General features: G+C 46.0%; 1 protein-coding gene, 1 long non-coding RNA gene and 1 pseudogene across 3 annotated transcripts in view; all 3 read right to left on the bottom strand.

Annotated features, from left to right (window-relative positions):
• Positions 1-640: 640 nt before the first annotated feature.
• The window catches only part of ENSA (endosulfine alpha), a 31475-nt gene continuing 11797 nt past the window's right edge, over positions 641-20318 (bottom strand). For both annotated transcript variants that reach the window (XM_033197148.1, XM_033197144.1), the window contains one exon: positions 641-727. In XM_033197148.1, coding sequence (XP_033053039.1) covers positions 706-727 — 22 coding nt within the window. In that variant the 3' untranslated portion in view covers positions 641-705. The remainder of the gene's footprint in view (positions 728-20318) is intronic.
• On the bottom strand, positions 1516-1601 carry LOC117077062 (annotated as a pseudogene).
• Positions 15198-19347, bottom strand: LOC117075088. The gene is made up of 3 exons (XR_004433838.1): positions 17141-19347; positions 16244-16245; positions 15198-15252 (listed from the first exon to the last, which is right to left on the bottom strand). It is a non-coding gene; the product is annotated as an uncharacterized LOC117075088 (long non-coding RNA).

Genomic DNA, 20318 nt, shown 5'->3' with positions numbered 1-20318 from the left:
AGTCTCGCTCTGTCGCCCAGGCTGGAGTGCAGTGGCGCGATTTCCACTCACTGCAAGCTCCGCCCTCCGGGTTCACGCCATTCTCCTGCCTCAGCCTCCCAAGTAGCTGGGACTACAGGCGCCCGCCACTGCGCCCGGCTAATTTTTTTGTATTTTTAGTAGAGACGGGGTTTCACAGCGTTAGCCAGGATGGTCTTGATCTCCTGACCTCGTGATCCGCCCGTCTCGGCCTCCCAGTGTGCTGGGATTACAGGCGTGAGCCACCGCGCCCGGCCTAACAGTGTAAAGGTTTTATTTTGTTGTTGTTTGTTTGTTTTGAGATGGATTCTTGCTCTGTTGCCAGGCTGGAGTGCAATGCCATGACCTCGGCTCACTGCAACCTCTGCCTCCTGGGTTCAAGTGATTCTCCTGCCTCAGTCTCCCAAGTAGCTGGGACTACAGGTGCCCGCCACCACGCCAGCTAATTTTTGTATTTGTAGTAGAGACGGGGTTTCACCATGTTGGCCAGGATGGTTTCGATCCCTTGACCTTGTGATCTGCCCGCCTCAGCCTCCCAAAGTGCTGGGATTACAGACATGAGCCACTGTCCCTGGCCGTAAATAGTTTTTATATTGTGTATATGTAACATTAGACCAAAGTATTTAAAGTCAATAAATATTTATTCAAGGAATTCCATGTTGTGATTTCTTCCACTGTCCATCAAGGTCACTTCAGATCCTCTAAAGAGCTGGAGTAAAAAGATTTATCTTCAAGTTAGTCTTTTTAATGAAACTGATCCAGCTGTCCTGTCAGCCCATAATTACTTTGGCTTCCTGTCATCTCCTTTTAATATGGATATACTGATGAAGACTTCAAAATTCACCAAGAATCTTTGGGATCTAATTTCTTCAACCAATTTACTTTAGGGTTCTTTATACTGTAGGTGGTGGGGATCTGCCTGGTTCTTAATTTGACACCTTAAGTGATCACACTCAAGAATAGTACAGATGTGTGGAATATGCCAATACCTTTAACTCCAGACATCATGTTCTCAAGATAAAAGCCTTTAAAACAAAAAGCCACCGATAGCCAACAAAGTACCGTCAACCTGAAATTGGAATGCAAAATTAATACTGCTGACGATTTCCCTCATATCCCATGCTGTTCCATCTATTCTACAGTCCTAGAATCAATCTTTTTTTATTAAGAGACAAGGTCTTTGTTACCCAGGCTGGAGTAGAGTGGTGCCATCAAAGCTCAGTGCAGCCTCCAACTCCTGGGCTCAATCCTTTTGCCTCAGCCTCCCCTTCCTGAGTAGCTGCAACTACAGGCACATGCCCCAATACCAGCTAATTTTTAAATTTTTGTGGAGATGAGGTGTTTGTTACTTTCTTGCACAGGCTGGTCTTGAACTCCTGGTTTCAAGCAATACTCCCACCTTGGTGTGGGGATTGAGGGCTTGAGCCATTGCGCCTGGCCTGGAATCAACCTTTACGGCTATCAATACTCCCATCAGTTAACTGGCTCAGGTATCATAATATCCCTTCTTATATGTAACAAAACTCATACTGAACAATGAGTTCTAGGTTGCAAAAAGTACATATTAAATATATATATATATATTTTTTGAGATGGAGTCTCGCTCTGTCACCCAGGCTGGAGTGCTGTGGCCGGATCTCAGCTCACTGCAGCTCACGCCATTCTCCTGCCTCAGGCTCCCAGGTAGCTAGGACTACAGGCGCCGCCACCTCGCCCGGCTAGTTTTTTTTTTGTAGTTTTAGGACTACAGGCGCTGCCACCTCGCCCGGCTAGTTTTTTTTTGTAGTTTTTAGTAGAGACGGGGTTTCACCGTGTTAGCCAGGATGGTCTCGATCTCCTGACCTCGTGATCCGCCTGTCTCGGCCTCCCAAAGTGCTGGGATTACAGGCTTGAGCCACCGCGCCCGGCCTCATATTAAATTTTTAAATGCCAGGTGCAGTGGCTCACACCGGTAATCCCAGAACTTTGGGAGGCCGAGGGCGGATCATGAAGTCAGGAATTTGAGACAGCCTGGCCAATATGGTGAAACCCTGTCTCCACTAAAAATATAAAAATTAGCTGGGCATGGTGACACGCACCTGTAGACCCAGCTACTCGGGAGGCTGAGGCAGAAGAATTGCTTGAATCCAGGAGGTGGAGGTTGCAGTGAGCCGAGATTGCATCACTGTACTCCAGCCTGGGCAACAGAGCAAGACTCCGTCCCTTAAAAAAATTTTTAAACGTGCATACCCTGCGACCCAGCAACTTTCAATATTTACCCTAGAGAGTCCAGGTACAGTGGCTCATGCCTGTAATCCCAGCACTTTGGGAGGCTGAGGTGGGTGGATTACCTGAGGTCAGGAGTTTGAGACCAGCCTGGCCAACATGATGAAACCCCATCTCTACAAAAAAATTAAAAAATTAGCCAGGCATGGTGTTGCATGCCTGTAATCCCAGTTACTCAGGAGGCTGAGGCAGGAGAATCACTTGAACCCAGGAGGTTGAGGTAGCAATGAGCCGAGATCATGCCATTGCACTCCAGCCTGGGCAACAAGAGCAAAACTTTGTCTAAAATAAAATAATATTTTATATATATATATTTTTATTTTTATTTTACCCTAGAGAAATACTCCCATATAGCACTAAGAGGCATAAATAATTTTCACTGAAACATTGTAATAGCAAACAATTGGAAACAATCTATATGTCCAACAACAGAATGGTTAAGTAAGCTGTGATACATTCATACTATAGGATACAATACAGCAGTTCTTATAAATGAGACAGCTTTATATATATTGAGACGCAAGTTCTCTGAAACATGTTAAGTGTAAAAAGAAGATCTGGAATAATACAAACCATGTGATACTTTTTTTTTTTTTTGAGACCCGGTCTGGCTCTATTGTCCAGGCTGGAATCCAGTGGCACTATCATGGCTCATTGCAGCCTTTACCTCCGGGGCTCAAGCCATCTTCCCACCTCAGCCTCCCTGTAGCTGGGACTACAAGTGTGTGCCACCACACCCGGCTATTTTTTAGTTTTTGTAGACACAAAACTATGTTACCCAGGATGGTGTCAAACTCCTGGCCTCAAGTGATTTTCCTGCTTTAGCCTCCCAAAGTGCTGGGATTACAGGTGTGAGGCACTATGCCCCATCCATTTATGTTTTAAAAGTCTCATACAACTAGCCAGGTGTGTTGGCTCATGCCTATAATCTCAGTACTTTGGGAGGCCAAGGCAGGCAGATCACTTGAGTCCAGGAATTCAAGATCAGCCTGGGCAACATGGCAAAACTGTCTCTACAAAAAAAAAAATACGAAAATTATCCAGGCGTGGTGGCATGTGCTGTAGTCCCAGTTACTCTGGAGACCAAGGTGGGAGGATTGCTTGATCCGGGAGGCAGAGGGTGCAGTTAGCTGAGATCACACCAGTATACTCCAGCCTGGGCAACCGAGTGGGCCCGTCTCAAAAAAAAAAAAAAAAAAAAGTCCCATGTATTTCTACATGTAAATACATAGAAAAAGGGTTAAAAGGATATTTAATCAAAATTAAACAGTGTTTATCTCTGGAAGCCAGGACTTGGAATAACACCAAGGAAGACTTTGGCCTTGTTTGTAGTTTTTTTTTTTGTGTGTCGTTTTTGAGGAGTCTCACTCTATCGCCCAGGCTGGAGTACAGTGGTGTCATCTCAGCTCACTGCACCTCCGCCTCTCCGCCTCCTGGGTTTAAGCAATTCTCCCCCTCAGCCTCCCGAGTAGCTAGGATTACAGGTGCCTGCCACCATGGCCAGCTAATTTTTTTTTTTTTTTTAGTAGAGATGGGGTTTCACCATGTTAGCCAGGCTGGTCTCAAACTTCTGACCTCAAGTGATCCGTCTGCCTTGGCCTCCGAAAGTGCTGGTATTACAGGCATAAGTCACCACGTCCAGCCTTTTTTTTTTTTTTTTTTTGAGTTGGAGTCTTGCTCTGTCATCCAGGCTGAAGTGCAGTGGCATGATCTTGGCTTACTGCAACCTCCACCTCCTGGGTTCAAGTCATTCTCCCGCCTCAGCCTCCTGAGTAGCTGGGACTACAGGAGCACACCATGACCAGGTAAGTTTTTGTATTTTAGTAGGGATGGGGTTTCACCATGTTGCCCAGGCTGGTCTCAAACTCCTAAGCTCAGGCAATCTGCCCACCTTGGCCTCCTAAAGTGCTAGGACTATAGGCATGAGGCACCACGCCCAACCTGTAGTTTTGGTTTTTTTTTTTTTTTAATGGTTTTTTAATCTGTTATATGTTGTATAAAATTAATGCATTATTATGAAATCAAAACAACCCTACCTTACCCCCAACATGACACCTGTAGGTTTTTGTTAGTAGTCAGATGGGCATCTTGCTATGTTGCCCAGGCTGGTTTCAGACTCCTGGGGCTCAAGCTATCTTCTGCCTCAGCCTCTCGAGTAGCTAAGACTACAGGTGTGCACCACCATGTCCAGCTTAGGTGTCAGTTTGATGTGAGTCAGTAGCATAAGTAGTGAAGAAAACCTAAGGCGGCCTTGGGCTCTCTTACAGTCCAGGTCTACAAGCAAGCAGGTAATGGTTTAGTTCTTTTTGGCTTGGTGAGGCCACATCTGGACCAAAGTTAGACAGGCACATTGGCACATTTGAGCTCATCCAGAGAGTAGACAAGGTGATGCCAGGAGTCCACACTATGTCAAGGAGGACTAGCTAAAGGGAGGGAGAATGTTTAGGCTGTTGATGTAGAAAGAAGTGGTTCTTGGCCGGGCACGGTGGCTCAAGCCTGTAATCCCAGCACTTTGGGAGGCCGAGAGGGGCGGACCACGAGGTCAGGAGATCGAGACCATCCTGGCTAACAAGGTGAAACCCTGTCTCTACTAAAAAAAAAAAAAAATACAAAAAGCTAGCCGGGCGAGGTGGCGAGTGCCTATAGTCCCAGCTACTCGGGAGGCTGAGGCAGGAGTATGGCGTAAACCCAGGAAGCGGAGCTTGCAGTGAGCTGAGATCCGGCCACTGTACTCTAGCCTGGGTGACAAAGTGAGACTCCGTCTCAAAAAAAAAAAAAAGAAAGAAGTGGTCCTCAAACTCTTGAAGTTTTCATGAGGGTGAAGATAGTAGATTTCAAGACACTGGAGTTATTCAAGAGACTAAATGTTCACTTTCCAGGGATACTGTGAAAAAGATTCACTGAGGAGGCATTCGTTGGAACTAGATTTTTTTTTTTTTTTAAAAAAGAGAGGGTTCTGCTATGTTGCCCAGGCTGGTCTCTAACTCCTAAGCTCAAGAGCTCCGCTTGCCTCAGTGTGCCAAAGTGATGGGATTACAGGGTGAGCCACGTGCCAGAGTGATGGGATTACAGGGTGAGCCACATACCAGAGTGATGGGATTACAGGGTGAGCCAAGTGCCTGGCCTGGAGCTAGATGATCTTATAGTTAGCTTCGAACTAACTTTATTTCAATGTATTTCAAGTTTCCTTGGCCTCAACCAGATTTATTGAAATTTAAGTCCCCAAAACTGTCTTTTGAGTTGTTTTATTATAGAGAGGATATTAACCAAAAGGTACTTTGGCACACTACAAACTGGAAGGAATAATCTCAATATCACGAGTGCCAATTAAGTGCTTAAGAGAATACAAAGACGACTGTAACTGGAATGCTTAACAAGTATCAACTGAAGAAATGTAATGAAAATTAAAGTTTAATTTGTTTTTCCCTGTCTCTGCACAATTTATTTCAGTGGGAGAGGTTTTCCTCAGATGTGGATCACCTTTAGTTAACAGTCTTTGCAATCACTTTAAGTAGCAAAACATACTCTCGGTTGAGAAATATATTAACACATCAGCTTTCATCATCGGTAAGAATCTCTCTACCCCACAGCTAGGGTCAACAGAGCCAGCCAGCTCGCCTCTGTGAAAGAGGGGTAGTTGGCTTCTTTCCTGTTGCTACACTGATATTTCTAGGAATGGGGCAGAATGAAGAAGGAGGGTTATTAGCGGCTTCATGCTGTCTAGGCCTGGCTGATGTTAAGAATTATCTCATGAGCATTTGTATGTCTCCATCAGAGGCTTCCCTGGGGGTGCTTTCCAAAGGCAGTGGCCACTTCCTGAAGTGAGGTGATGTATTCCATTTCTATGGCCACCACTCTCACTATCCTTTTGTTTTCCAGTGGTCTTTTCCACATGAAGAGCCCCACTATGCATCCAGACAGTTCTCTTGAGTAGGATTTAAACTGGCTCCACACATGGTCCACAGGATTCATGTATATGTGATCCTTTATCAGAAGCCAGTGTGGCGACTTCCAGGATGTGACTCTCTACTTTGTTACCTCAGGCTCTGTCTTTGCCTTGAAATTCCTCTACCATGAGTCATACACAGTCTAATGATTATCCCTTATCCAAGGATAAATACAAAATGTTTCAGTAGTCTTGAAGCCACTCTCTTTAAGATTGAGAAGACAGAATTACTCCTCACCTTTTTTTTTTTTTTTGGAGACGGAGTTTTGCTCTCGTTGCCCAGGCTAGAGTGCAGTGGCACGATCTCAGCTCAGTGCAACCTCCACCTCCCAGGTTCAAGTGTTTCTCCTGCCTCAGCCTCCCAAGTAGCCAGAACTACAGACACCCATCACCGTGCCTAATTTTTTGTATTTTTAGTAGAGACGGGTTTTCACCATGTTAGCCAGGCTAGTCTCAAACTCTTGATGTCAGGTGACCCACCCACCTCAGCTTCCCAAAGTGCTGGGATTAAAGGCATCAGCCACCTGGCCTGGCTGTTACCCACCTCTTCTCTTTGGGATTGAATAGGGTTCACAGCATGGTAGTAGCTCTCTCCAAAGAAAGCTATTTTGTAAACCCAATCTCCACTTTTTTGTTGTTTCTTTGAGACAGGGTCTCACTTTGTGGCCCAGGCTGAAGTGCAGTGGGATGATGATGGCTCACGGCAGCCTCAAACTCCTGGCAGCCTCAAACTCATGTGATCCTCCTGCCTCAGTGTCCTGAGTAGTAGCTGGGATTACAGGCATGCACCACCATGCCTGGCTAATTTTTTTTTTTTTTTAGATGGATTAATCTTGCTCTGTCGCCTAGGCTGGAGTATACTGGTGCGATCTCAGCTCACTGCAACCTCCACCTCCCGAGTTCAAGTGATTCTCCTGCCTCAGCCTCCAGAGTAGCTGTGATTACAGGGCGCCTGTCACCACACCCTGCTAATTTTGTATTTTTAGTAGAAATGGAGTTTCACCATTTGGCCAGGCTGCTCTTGAACTCCTGACCTCAAGTGATTCGCCCGCCTCAGCCTCACAAAGTGCTGGGATTACCGGCATGAGCCTCTGCCCATGGCTTTTTAATTTTTTTTTTAATTTTTATTTTTTTATTTTTTTTTTTGAGATGGAGTCTTGCTGTCACCAGGCTGGAGCGCAGTGGCGCGATGTCAGCGCTCACTGCAATCTCTCTACCTCCCAGATTCAAGTGATTTCCTGCCTCAGCCTCCCAAGTAGCTGGGACTACAGGCACATGCCACCACGCCCAGCTAATTTTTTGTATTTTTAGTAGAGACAGGGTTTCACTATGTTGGCCAGGATGGTCTCAATCTCTTGACCTTGTGATCTGCCCGCCTCGGCCTCCCAAAGTGCTGGGATTACAGGCGAGAGCCACCGCGCCCGGGCCTTATTTTTTTTATTTTTTTTGTGGAGACAAGGTCTCACCATGTTGCCCAGGTTGGTCTTGAACTGGCCTGAAGTGATCCTCCTGCCTCAGGCTCCCAAAGTGCTAGGATTGCAGGGGTGAGCCACTGCATCTGGCCTTCTATCTTCACTTTTTATACTCTTGAAATGGGTGAGGGGGTTCAACTGTTCCTTGGTAACTTCCTTTCAAATACTGCATTTCCATCTGCTGTCTCCCTTTGGAGTTTCAAATCTATTAGATCTTGATATCCCAGCTGAAACATCCAGTTTAAGATTTTGTTAAGTGTAAAACATAATCTCCTTTATCAATCCTGCTTTAAATCTTCCCTCATTCCTTATCTGAGGTTATGTGATTTAGTCACACCTCACAAGCCAAGCCCTAGGCCTAGGCCATCAAGTTGGTATGGCATGATCTGGTCACACTCTCCTTTACTGATAAAGAAAACCAAGCTAAGGCCAAGGGCCCACTAGAACAAACCTACTGCCCATGAGAGGGATAAATCAGGAGTTCCTCTTGGCTCCAAACCTAGTTCTCTATAACGATGTACACAGAGCAAAGTGATTTGGTCAAGTAGCCATGGGCTTTGGAGTCTGTCATTTATCAAATGATCTTAGATGAATTATCTTTTCTGAGTTTCATTACAATTTTATAAAATAGGGCCGGGTGCCGTGGCTCATGCCTGTGGGCATGAGCCTTTGGGAGGCCAAGACGGGCAGATCACTTGAGGTCAGGAGTTTGAGACCAGCCTGGCCAACATGGTGAAATTCCATCTCTACTAAAAATACAAAAATAAGCCAAGTATGGTTGCGGGTGCCCATAATCCCAGCTACTTGGGAGGCAAAGGCAGGAGAATCGTTTGAACCCGGGAGGTGGAGGTTGCAGTGGACCGAGATTGCACTACTGCACTCTAGCCCGGGTGATAGAGCGAGACTCTGTCTCAAATTAAAAAAAAAAAAAAAATTATAAAATAGCCTTACCTTTTAATTTGAAATTTAATTTTTTTTTTTTTTGAGATGGAGTTTCACTTTTGTCACCCAGCCTAACGTGCAATGGCGCAATCTCAGCTGCAAGTAGCCGGGATTACAGGCATGCGTCACCACCCAGCTAATTTTTGTATTTTTAGTAGAGACAAGGTTTCACCATGTTGGCCAGGCTGGTCTCGAACTCCTGACCTCAGGTGATCTACCCTCCTTGGCCTCCCAAAGTGCTGGGATTACAGGTATGAGCCACCATGCCCAGCCTGAAATTTAATTTTTTTTAGTCAGTTTCTGTAGAGACTGTCAAAAATTGCTAATGTCAACTACATTGTAAGTCATCACAGTGGGATATGTGAAAACAATTTTTTTTTTTTTTTGAGACAGGGGCTCACTCTATCACCCAGGCTGGAGTGCAGTGGCAAGATCACAGTTCACTACAACCTCGACTTCACAGGCTCAAGTGATCCTTCCACGCCACATGCCACCATGTCTGGCTAAATTTTTGTAAAGACGGGGTCTCTCTATGTTGCCCAAGCCGGTTTCAAAACTCCTAGACTCAAGTGATCTGGCTGCCTTGGCCTCCCAAAGTGCTGGGATAACAGGTATGAGCCACCATGCCAGCCTGAAATTTAATTTTTTTTAGTCAGTTTCTGTAGAGACTGTCAAAAATTGCTAATGTCAACTACATTGTAAGTCATCACAGTGGGATATGTGAAAACAATTTTTTTTTTTTTTGAGACAGGGGCTCACTCTATCACCCAGGCTGGAGTGCAGTGGCAAGATCACAGTTCACTACAACCTCGACTTCACAGGCTCAAGTGATCCTTCCACGCCACATGCCACCATGTCTGGCTAAATTTTTGTAAAGACGGGGTCTCTCTATGTTGCCCAAGCCGGTTTCAAAACTCCTAGACTCAAGTGATCTGGCTGCCTTGGCCTCCCAAAGTGCTGGGATAACAGGTATGAGTCACTGTGCCTGGCCCAACAGAAACCTTTTCTTTTTTTTTCCTTTTTTTGAGACAGAGTCTCAACTCTGGAGTCTTACTCTGTCGCCCAGGCTAGAGTGCAGTGGTGCAATCTTGGCTCACTACAACCTTCACCTCCCAGGTTCAAGTGATTCTCCTGCCTCAGCCTCCCGACTAGCTGAGATTACAGTAGTGTGCCACCAAACCCGGCTACTTTCTGTACTTTCAGTAGATGGGGTTTCTCCATGTTGGCTGTGCTGGTCTCAAACTCCTGACCTCAGGTGATCCACCCACCTTGGCCTCCCAAAGTATTGGGATTACAGGCATGAACCACCGTGCCTAGTTCGAAACTTTTTTTTTTTTTTTTTGAGACGGAGTCTCACTCTGTCGCCCAGGCTGGAGTGCAGTGGCGCAATCTTGGCTCACTGCAAGCTCCGCCTCCCGAGTTCACACAATTCTCCTGCCTCAGCCTCCCGAGTAGCTGGGACTACAGGCGTCTGCCACCACGCCCAGTTAATTTTTGTATTTTTAGTAGAGATGAAGTTTCACAGTGTTAGCCAGGGTGGTCTCCATCTCCTGACCTCGTGATCCACCTGCCTCAGCCTCCCAAAGTGCTGGGATTACAGGCCTGAGCCACCATGCCTGGCCCGAAACGTTTTCAATTAGCAATAATTGTACCTTGGACAAATCTCAACGGCTATGATACTGCCACTGCACAAAGCTTAAAATTTAATTTTTAATTAAACAATTAATACATGAATATTTTCCTTGGAAAAAAGGAAAATATAGATGGCACTAAAGTTCCTATGATTACCACTTCCAATCTCACTCCCCTAATTCTCTTCTGGAAGTAACCACAATTCTTTCTTTTTTTTTTTTTCTCGCTCTGTTGCCAGGCTGGAGTGCAGTGGTGCGATCTCAGCTCCCTGCAACCTCCACCTCCTGGGTTCAAGCAATTCTCGTCCCTCAGCCTCCCGAGTAGCTGGGATTAAGGCATGCGCCACCACACCCAGCTAATTTTTGTATTTTTAGTAGAGACGGAGTTTCACCATGTTGGCCAGAATGGTCTCGATCTCCTGACCTCGTGATCCACCCGCCTCAGCTTCCCAAAGTGTTGGGATTATAGGCGTGAGCTAGTGTGCCTGGCTGTAACAATTCTCAGTTTAGTAGTTATCCATCCAGTTCTTTTTCAATTGATCTGTGTTTTTTAACCTGTAAAAATAGGATAGTAATATCTGTCTCACAGGAAAAGAACGGAAGTGAAACGCAAAGTGGGTAATGTTTTCCTTTTTCTCGTTCCTCACTAAGAGCTGAGACCTACTGCAGAAACACAGCTGTACAGTACATTCAAGCTGAAGAAAAGAAAATCTTTCTTATTTCCAAGGGTGGAATTATCTGCCCTCTAATACCTTGTATTTTAAAATATAAGTTTTTTGTTTTCCAAAAAACTCAACAGACATCACACACAGATTTTATAGTAGGAACAGGCTCTAGCCTGGCACAACACCACAGCCAGCCTCTTGGACAGGAGTCTGTCAGAGGACGGTAGTAAAAGCCAAAAGCCCAGAAAGTATTCTGCTTCCTTTATCCTCTTCCATTTTAGCCAGGCAAGGAGGATTCTGTGTCTTATATCTTCTGTTCCCTGTGGCGTTCATTTCCAATTGCAGAAAGGAGGTCATATGACCAGATTCTTTCCTTAAACAGCTTTCCAGCTGAGTACAACAAAGACAAAACAAAGCAACCCTGCTCCTCCACAATTCTGCTCTTCCATCAGTCTACATGGCAGGGGAAACTCCCACAATAGCTTTTCCCACTGTCTGAGAGGAAGCATAAACCAGGATTTCCAAAGGCACCCACTGGTTGGTTCCCAGGTGTCCTAGAGTAGGATTTTTATTATTATTTTTTTGGAGATGAGGTCTTATTATGTTGCCCAGGCTGGTCTTGAACTCCCGGGCTCAACTAATCCTTCTGCCTCAGACTCTGAGTAGCTGGCATTATAGGCACTTGCCTCCACACCTGGCTCTAGGATTTTATTTTAGCATAAAACCAAATTCCATTTATTATCTACTTTGCCAGCCATGATACAAGTTTCTTTTTGAGACATTCTGTTGCCCAGGCTGGAGTGCAGTGGCATGATCTCGGCTCACCACAACCGCTGCTTCCCAGGATCAAGCAATTCTCCTGCCTCAGCCTCCTGAATAGCTGGGATTACAGGTGCCCACCACCATGCTAGACTGATTTTTGTATTTTTTAGTAGAGACGGGGTTTTACCATGTTGGTCAGCCTGGTCTCGAACTCCTGACCTCAAGTAATCCACCTGCCTCGGCCTCCCAAAGTGCTGGGATTGCAGGCGTGAGCCACCCTGCCCAGCCCCTCTTTTTAAATTCTAACAAAAGCATATAAGGTTTTTAGTTTTGTTTTTGGGACAGGCTGTTGCCTAGGCTGGAGTGCAGTGGTGTAGACATGGCTCACTGCAACCTTGACCTCCTGGGCTCAAGGGATCCTCCTGCTTTAGCCTCTGGTACAGCTGGGACCACAAGTGCGTGCCACCACACCTGGCTAATTTTTAAGTTTTTTTTTTTTGTAGAGATGGGGTCTGTCTTTGTGGCCTAGGCTGGTCTCAAACTTCTGGGCTCAAGTGATCCTCCCATCTTGGCCTCCCAAAATGCTGGGATTGTGATTGTGGGCATGAGGCACCATGCCCAGCCCAGCCCATACAAGATTTTTTTTTTTTTAGACAGTCTCGCTCTGTTGCCCAAGCTGGGGTGCAGTGGCACGATCTCAGCTCACTGCAACCTCTGCCTCCCGGGTTCAAGCAATTCTCCTGCCTCTTGAGTAGCTGGGATTACAGGTGTGCACCACCATGTCCAGCTAATTTTTATATTTTTAGTAGAGACAGGTTTTCACCACGTTGGTCAGGCTGGTCTTGAACTCCTGAACTCAAGTGATCCGCCTGCCTTGGTCTCCCAAAGTGCTGGGATTACATGCTTGAGCCACTGCACCTGGCCCCATATAAAGTTTTTATTGTAATTATTCCCATATTACAGATTATTCTCATATTACAGATTAAGGGACTATGGCTCAAAAGGGTAAATAAGTCTGTTCTTAAACAGTGACTTCCTGAGACACAGGAGATGTTTAAGAACAGTACTGGTAGGTGGGAAGTGGCATTTGGGAGCAGGAGTGAGAAGCATGAAAATGTAGCAAGAATAGAAAAGGTTGGGAAAATAGCAAATTAAGAGGAAGAAAAATGCAAGTCCTAGTAAGAATTGCTACTCACCACTGCCAGAGTCTGGGCCATGTTCTAGGTGTATTTAAACAAATCTCCATAGCAACCATCTGGTTTCTGTTTTTCTATGACAACACGGGCTTGCATTTCTAAATACAGGCACTGGTGAGGACAAGTGTGGGCTGGGGAAGGGAAGTGTGACCGCTGAGTCAAGGGGAAATTGCGCAAAAAAGGCAGATTCTCTTGGTATGCTCTCATCTATCCCCCTCTCCCAGCACACCCTCAAGGAAGGGGTCTTTCCTTGATTCATAGCAGTCATAGTTAAGAGCTGAGCCCTGTACGCACTTTGTCTTTTGTTTTGGAGACAGAGTCTGGCTCTGTCACCCAGGCTGGAGGGCAGTGGTGTGATCTTGGCTTACTGCAGCCTCCTCCTCCCAAGTTCATGCAATCCTCTTGCCTCAGCCTCCTGAGTAGCTGGGACTACAGGCACCTGCCACCACTCTCAGTTAATTTTAAAATTTTTTGTAGAGACAAGGTCTCACTATATTGCCCAGCCTGGTCTCAAACTCCTGGGCTCAAGAATTCCTCCTGCCTCAGCCTCTCAAAACGCTGGCATTACAGGTGTGAGCCACTGTGGCCAGCCCATGATATCTTATTTTTACCAATTATGTAAATTCCTATCTAATAAGGGACATCCTTGGTGCAAGAGGGGGAAGGGTAGATGCTTTTGCTTCTCATTTTCAACCCAGGTGGCACTTTTGGAGATACTGAGGGTAAAAAGAGGTTGGAGGATCTCATCTGATAAAGGTGTGGTAGCACCAGAAAGAAAGGTGAGAAAAAGGCAGTTAGGCATGGGGATGCAGGAATAAGTATAGATATTGCCATAAGAACTAAATGGGCCCAAACCCGAGTTACAAGAGCACCCCCATCTTTTATTTATTTATTTTTTGAGACAGAGCCTCTCTCTGTCGCCCAGGCTAGAGTGCAGTGGTGCGATCTCCACTCACTGCAAGCTCCGCCTCCCAGGTTCAGGCCATTCTTCTGCCTCAGCCTCCCGAGTAGCTGGGACTACAGATGCCCGCCACCACACCTGGCTAACTTTTGTATTTTTAGTAGAGACGGGGTTTCACTGTGTTAACCAGGATAGTCTCGATCTCCTGACCTTGTGATCCGCCCACCTCGGCCTCCCAAAGTGCTGGAATTACAACAAAAGCCCCTTTCTTAAGTCAGCACAGTGATTCTCAACCAGGCAACTCCAGGGGGCATCTGGCAATGTCTGGGCCCAGACTTTTCTGATTGTTCTGATTAAGCAATTAATGGGTAAAGGACAAAGATGCTGTTAAACATCCTGAAATGCACAGGACAGTCCCTGCAACAAAGAATTACTTGGCCCAAAATGTCAGCAGTTCCAAGACTGAAAAACCTGAGTACAGAGATGCTGGTCCTACAGGAAACGTCTCCTTTGTCCATTGCAGGGGCACCAGTGTGACAGATAAAACCATTCGAGGGGAGCCGGGCATGGTGGCTCACGCCTGTAATCCCAACACTTTGGAGGCCAAGGCGGGTGGATTACCTGAGATCAGGAGTTCGAGAACAGCCTGGCCAACATGATGAAACCCCGTCTCTACTAAAAATACAAAAAATTAGCCGGGTATGGTGGCTACCCGGGAGACTGAGGCAGGAGAATCGCTTGAATCCGGGAGGCAGAGGTTGCAGTGAGCCAAGATTGCACCACTGCACTCCAGCCTGGGAAACAAGAGCAAAACTCTGTCTAAAACAAACAAAAAACCATTTGAGGGGGATATACCACAGATGCCTGCTTGTTCCCCTGGGCCCTGAGTCCCTCTCAGACTTTCAGACCAAATATTTTTAGTTTACTTCTGACAGAAATAAATTCAAGCCAGAATCCAGATTTGCTGTGAAATCAGGTGGTTCTAGAGAATAGGATCTTTTCCTATACCCTTCTTGATATAGGCAAAATTGCCCCACAGAGGCTGTGCAATCAGGCCAAAGACATGCTCCTCTTGGCCTTAGTTTCACCATTTGTAAAATGAGTATACTGAACTCAGTGATCTCAAATGTCCCTTTAGTTCCAAAACTCTGTACTTTTGAATATTTCTTTTTTTTGAGGCGGAGTCTTGCTCTGTCGCCCGGACTGGAGTGCAGTGGCCGGATCTCAGCTCACTGCAAGCTCCCCCTCCCGGGTTTACGCCATTCTCCAGCCTCAGCCTCCCGAGTAGCTGGGACTACAGGCGCCCGCCATCTCGCCCGGCTAGTTTTTGTATTTTTAGTAGAGACGGGGTTTCACCGTGTTAGCCAGGAAGGTCTCGATCTCCTGACCTCGCGATCCGCCCGTCTCGGCCTCCCAAAGTGCTGGGATTACAGGCTTGAGCCACCGCGCCCGGCCTTGAATATTTCTTTTAAGAAATATCCTGGGCTGTACAGTTTGGGTGTGTAGAAAAGGAAATGACTCAAATGCAATAGAGGAAGCCTAAGGATGACTCAGACTTCCCTAATCATAAACGACACTTCAGACATGGACCTTAAGGTCAAACCAGGACTCATGATCATTATATGACTTTCCTTTTGTACATGTGAGCAGGTGGCATTCCCCAGGGGTGACTTTACTGACAGTAAGTTGCCTCTGCCAAAAAACACCCTTGTATGTCTGATGTTTGAATTTCTCCTATGCAGAGTTTTGTCTCCAGTTAAAAATGTAAATACTATTGTTTCCTGTTGGAGCTCAGAGAAAAAAAAAAGGTAACTACTCTAGGATATGTATCAATTTGATGCACTTTATTTATTGAGACAGGGTCTTGCCTGTTGCACAGGCTGGAGTGCGGTGGTATAATCACAGCTCACTACAGCCTCAACCTCCTGTGCCCAATCGATGCTCCCACCTCAGCCTCCCATTGCTGGAACTACAGGCACACAACACTCCTGGCTAATTTTTTTAAAATTTTTCATACAGGGTCTCCCTACATTGCCCAGGCTGGTCTCAAACTCCTGTACTCAAGTGATCCTCCCACCTCAGCCTCCCAAAGTGATGGAAGTGATGGCATTACAGGCGTGAGCCACCTCACCCCGGCAAGTTGATTTTTAACAAAAGATAACAGTAAAATTCCAGATACATTAGCAAACTACCTTCACAGCTGGATGTGAAGAAACTCCCTTAGTTTTATTTATTTATACACAGAGTCTCACTCTGTTGCCCAGGCTGGAGTGTAGTGGTGCAAACACAGCTCACTGCAGCCTTCACTTTCTGGACTCAGGCTATCCTCCCACCTCAGCCTCCCATGCAGCTGGGACCACAGGCACATGCCATCATGCATGGCTAATTTTTTAATTTTTTTGTAGAGGTGGGGGTCTCATTTTGTTGCCCAGGCTGGTCTCGAACTTCTGGGCACAAGCAATCTTCCTCTCCCAAAGTGCTTGGATTATAGGCATGAGCCACCACTTGGCTCCAATCTAAAATTTTATATTCTTGCTACAATGTGCTGAACTTCCAGGTTAATCATTTCTGCTTCTAAATCATCTGCTCTTTGACTTTATAAAGGGTTCTCTTAAAAATAGATAAATAATAATAAAGAAAGAAACAAATCTCTTCACCAGAGGTTTTTTTTTTTGTTTTTTTTTTGAGACGGAGTCTCGCTCTGTCACCCGGGCTGGAGTGCAGTGGCGGGATCTCAGCTCACTGCAAGCTCCGCCTCCCAGGTTTACCCCATTCTCCTGCCTCAGCCTCCGGAGTAGCTGGGACTACAGGCACCCGCCACCTCGCCCGGCTAGTTTTTTGTATTTTTTTTTTTTTTTTAGTAGAGACGGGGTTTCACCGTGTTAGCCAGGATGGTCTCGATCTCCTGACCTCGCGATCCACCTGTCTCAGCCTCCCAAAGTGCTGGGATTACAGGCTTGAGCCACCACGCCCGGCTTTTTTTTTTTTTTTTTTGAGACAGGGTTTTGCTCTTGTTGCCCAGGCTGGAGTGCAATGGTGCAATCCTGCCTCACTGCAACCTCCGCCTCCCAGGTTCAAGACATTCTCCTGCCTCAGCTTCCCTGGTAGCTGGGATTACAGGTGAATACCACCACACCCAGATAATTTTTTGTATTTTTAGTAGAGACAGAGTTTCACTATGTTGGCCAGGCTGGTCTCAAACTCCTGACCTCGTGATGCACCAACCCCAGCCTCCCAAAATGCTGGGATTACAGGTGTGGGCCACTGCGCCTGGCTTGACCAGTTTATCACCCCTTCCTTAGCCTATTTTCTTATCTAGCCATAATCAGAGAGATTCCTTACACAATCTTTCACCAGCACTTTCATCCCCTTGCTTACTTCTTAGTATACTTTATCCATCTACAAATCACGACCCAGGATCTAAACAATGATGTCTTCCCTGCTATTGTGCCCAGGGAGCTAGGTGCTTCTAGAGAAAATAGCACAAAGATATGGATTGGCACGTTTATGGTACCAATCTAGAACCTCAACATTGCTTGCTTCCTAACCACCCCTCCCCACCTTTTTAAAGAGATGGGGTTTGGTTATGTTGCCCAGGCTGGAGTGCAGTGGCTATTCACAAGCATGGTAATTGTGCACTGCAGTCTCGAACTCCTGGGTCGAGATCTTCCTACCTCACCCTCCCAAGTAGCTGGGACTAAAGGCGTGTGCCACCACGCCTGGCTAATTTTATTTTTTGTAGAGATGAGTTCTTACCATGTTGCCCAGGCTGGTCTTGAACTCCTGGACTCAAGCAATCCTCCTGCCTCAGCCTCCCAGACTGTCAGGATTACAGGCCTGAGTCATTGGGCCTAGCCCCTCCTCTCTTCTATGTCCTTTTATGTCTATACTTTTTACACTCCCACCTCTCTAACATCCTACTTTACAAGTCTGACTAAAGCTGTCAGACAAGGACTCCTATAAATTACTTAGCCCCAGTCAATAACAAACAGCTAGGAGTTTACTGTTGTTATATTTTCACCTTGAGTCTCCAGCAGGATGAGGCATATATAGTCCTACTTGAGACCACTTTCTTACTCAGTTGGCTTCCCAACTAGGCTAACCCCACATGGCTGGCACATAGTAAGTGCTCAGCAAATGTCTGCAGAAGTAGACCATGTAACTAAACCATATCCACCTGTGCTCATTTCATCTCCTTTCTCTTCAGAACCCTGCTTTTTGGTTATCGTTCTCTACTGAGCTCCAGGTTTTACTTATTCCTTTCACTGTTTCAATAAATATACCTGAATTGCTCCCATCCTAAAACAACCACAAAACCTCTCCACATTACTTAGTTCTATAAGCCAGATTTCACCTCTACAAATCCACTGAAATTGGTCTCAAAAAGTTTACTAACTGACAAATCAAATGGATACTCAAGTCCTTTTTCTTTTGTATTTGGTTTTTGGGTTTTTTGTTGAGATGGAGTCTTGCTCTTGTAGCCCAGGCTGGAGTGCAATGGTGCGATCTTGGCTCACCGCAACCTCCGCCCCCTGTGATAAGTGATTCTCCTGTCTCAGCCTCCTGAGTAGTAGCTGGGATTACAGGCACCCGCCACCACGCCGAGCTAATTTTTACTATTTTTAGTAGAGACGGGGTTTCATCATGTTGGCCAGGCTGGTCTTGAATTCCCAACCTCAGGTGATCCCCACCTACCTCAGTCTCCCAAAGTGCTGGGATTACAGGCATAAGCCACCGTGCCCAGCCCTGTCTACTCTTCTTTATACCCACTGTCATCACTTTCCTTGGTTCCTAACCATCTCTCACCTGAAATATTGTAGCAACATAATAAAGTGTCTTACAATTCAACTAGCCCATGATAATGGTTTACTGAGTGGAGTATGGAATTTCCACTTAGGTGTTACTTCACCTGAGTTACTTCAAACTTCACCATTGATACTTCATTTATTATTTTTTGAGACAGAGTCTCACTCTGTTGCCCAGGCTGGAGTGCAATGGTGCTAACTTGGCCCACTGCAACCTCCGCCTCCCGGATTCAAGCGATTCTCCTGCCTCAGCCTCCTGAGTAACTGGGATTACAGGCACCTGCCACTATGCCCAACTTGGCCTTGCCCCTTGGATGCTCACTACAGTTACTCTGAATTAGTCCCAGTTTGCAGAATGTAGTAACTCTGAATCACTTTACATAGTTCTTTCCACCCAGAAGACCCCCTTCCCGATCTAACCCCTTTACCCAAATAAATTCTTCTACTTAATCAGATCTCAGCTTAGAAGCTATTTTCTGTGAGAGGATTTTCCTGTCCTTCCCCACCTTCTCAAATTGGGTAGGTTCCCCTACTCTGTGCTTCTAGAGCATTTTGTGTTTATCCCTGTCTTAGCACCAATCCCTTCTAATTCCTTGTCTATTTGTTCTTATTATATCCCTCTATAGGCTGTAAACTCCTTGAGGGCAGGAACCATGTTTTATTTTTTTTGGAGACGGAGTTTCGCCTTGTTGCCCAGGCTGGAGTGCAATGGTGCAATCTCGGCTCACTGCAACCTATGCCTCCCAGGTTTAAGCAATTATCGTGCCTCAGCCTCCCAAGTAGCTGCGATTACAGGCATGCACCACCACTTCTGGCTAATTTTGTATTTTTAGTACAGACAGGGTTTCACCATGTTGGTCAGGCTGGTCTCCAACTCCTGACATCAGGCCATTCACCCACCTTTCACGCTCCAAAGTGCTAGGATTACAGATGTGAGCCATCGCACCCAGCCGGAACCATGTTTTACGCACTTTTGTAGTCCCTGAAGTAAGGACTTTACAAGCCTTATCTTGATCATTACAATCACCCTCATGGTCGGTACCATATCTTTACTATTGTGCAAGTAAGTAAATTGAGGCAGAAAGTTAAAGAAACTTGTCCAGAGTTATTAAAAAAACAAACTGGGATTTTAAAATTTTATTTTTTTCAAGATGGAGTTTCACTCTTATTGTCCAGGCTGGAGTGCTGTGGCTTGATCTCAGCTCACTGCAACCTCCGCCTCCTGGGTTCAAGCGATTCTCCTGCCTTAGCCTGCCGAGTAGCTGGGATTACAGGCACCCGCCACCACGCCTGGCTAATTTTTGTATTTTTACTAGAGACGGGGGTTTCACCACATTGGCCAGGCTGGTCTCAAACTTCTGACCTCAGGTGATCCACCTGCCTCGGCCTCCCAAAGTGCTGAAAGTACAGGTGTGAGCCACCATGCCCAGCCAAAATCAGGATTTAACACCAGGCAGTCTAACACTAGAACCAGTCCATCACTAAATCCATCCCCCTTTAAATCCCTTTTCCACACAACTTGGCAGCAACCTATCTAAAACACAAATCTGACTATATCCCTTGTTTGTAACCTAGGCCTGCCTGCACATCATATCCTCTGTAACATGACTCCTGTCTACCTTCCTGGCCAGGTCTCCAGACACTCTCCAGGACTCACTTGATATTGCCACTATAGAAACAACAAAGAGTCCATCCCTCTCATCCTTCTCTACTTG

The sequence above is a fragment of the Trachypithecus francoisi genome, unplaced genomic scaffold (genome assembly GCF_009764315.1).
Source record: "Trachypithecus francoisi isolate TF-2019V2 unplaced genomic scaffold, Tfra_2.0 Lachesis_group5, whole genome shotgun sequence".
NCBI classification, from domain to species: domain Eukaryota; kingdom Metazoa; phylum Chordata; class Mammalia; order Primates; family Cercopithecidae; genus Trachypithecus; species Trachypithecus francoisi.
Note: the sequence above shows the minus strand (reverse complement) of the source record. Positions and strands in the feature narration are given on the sequence as shown.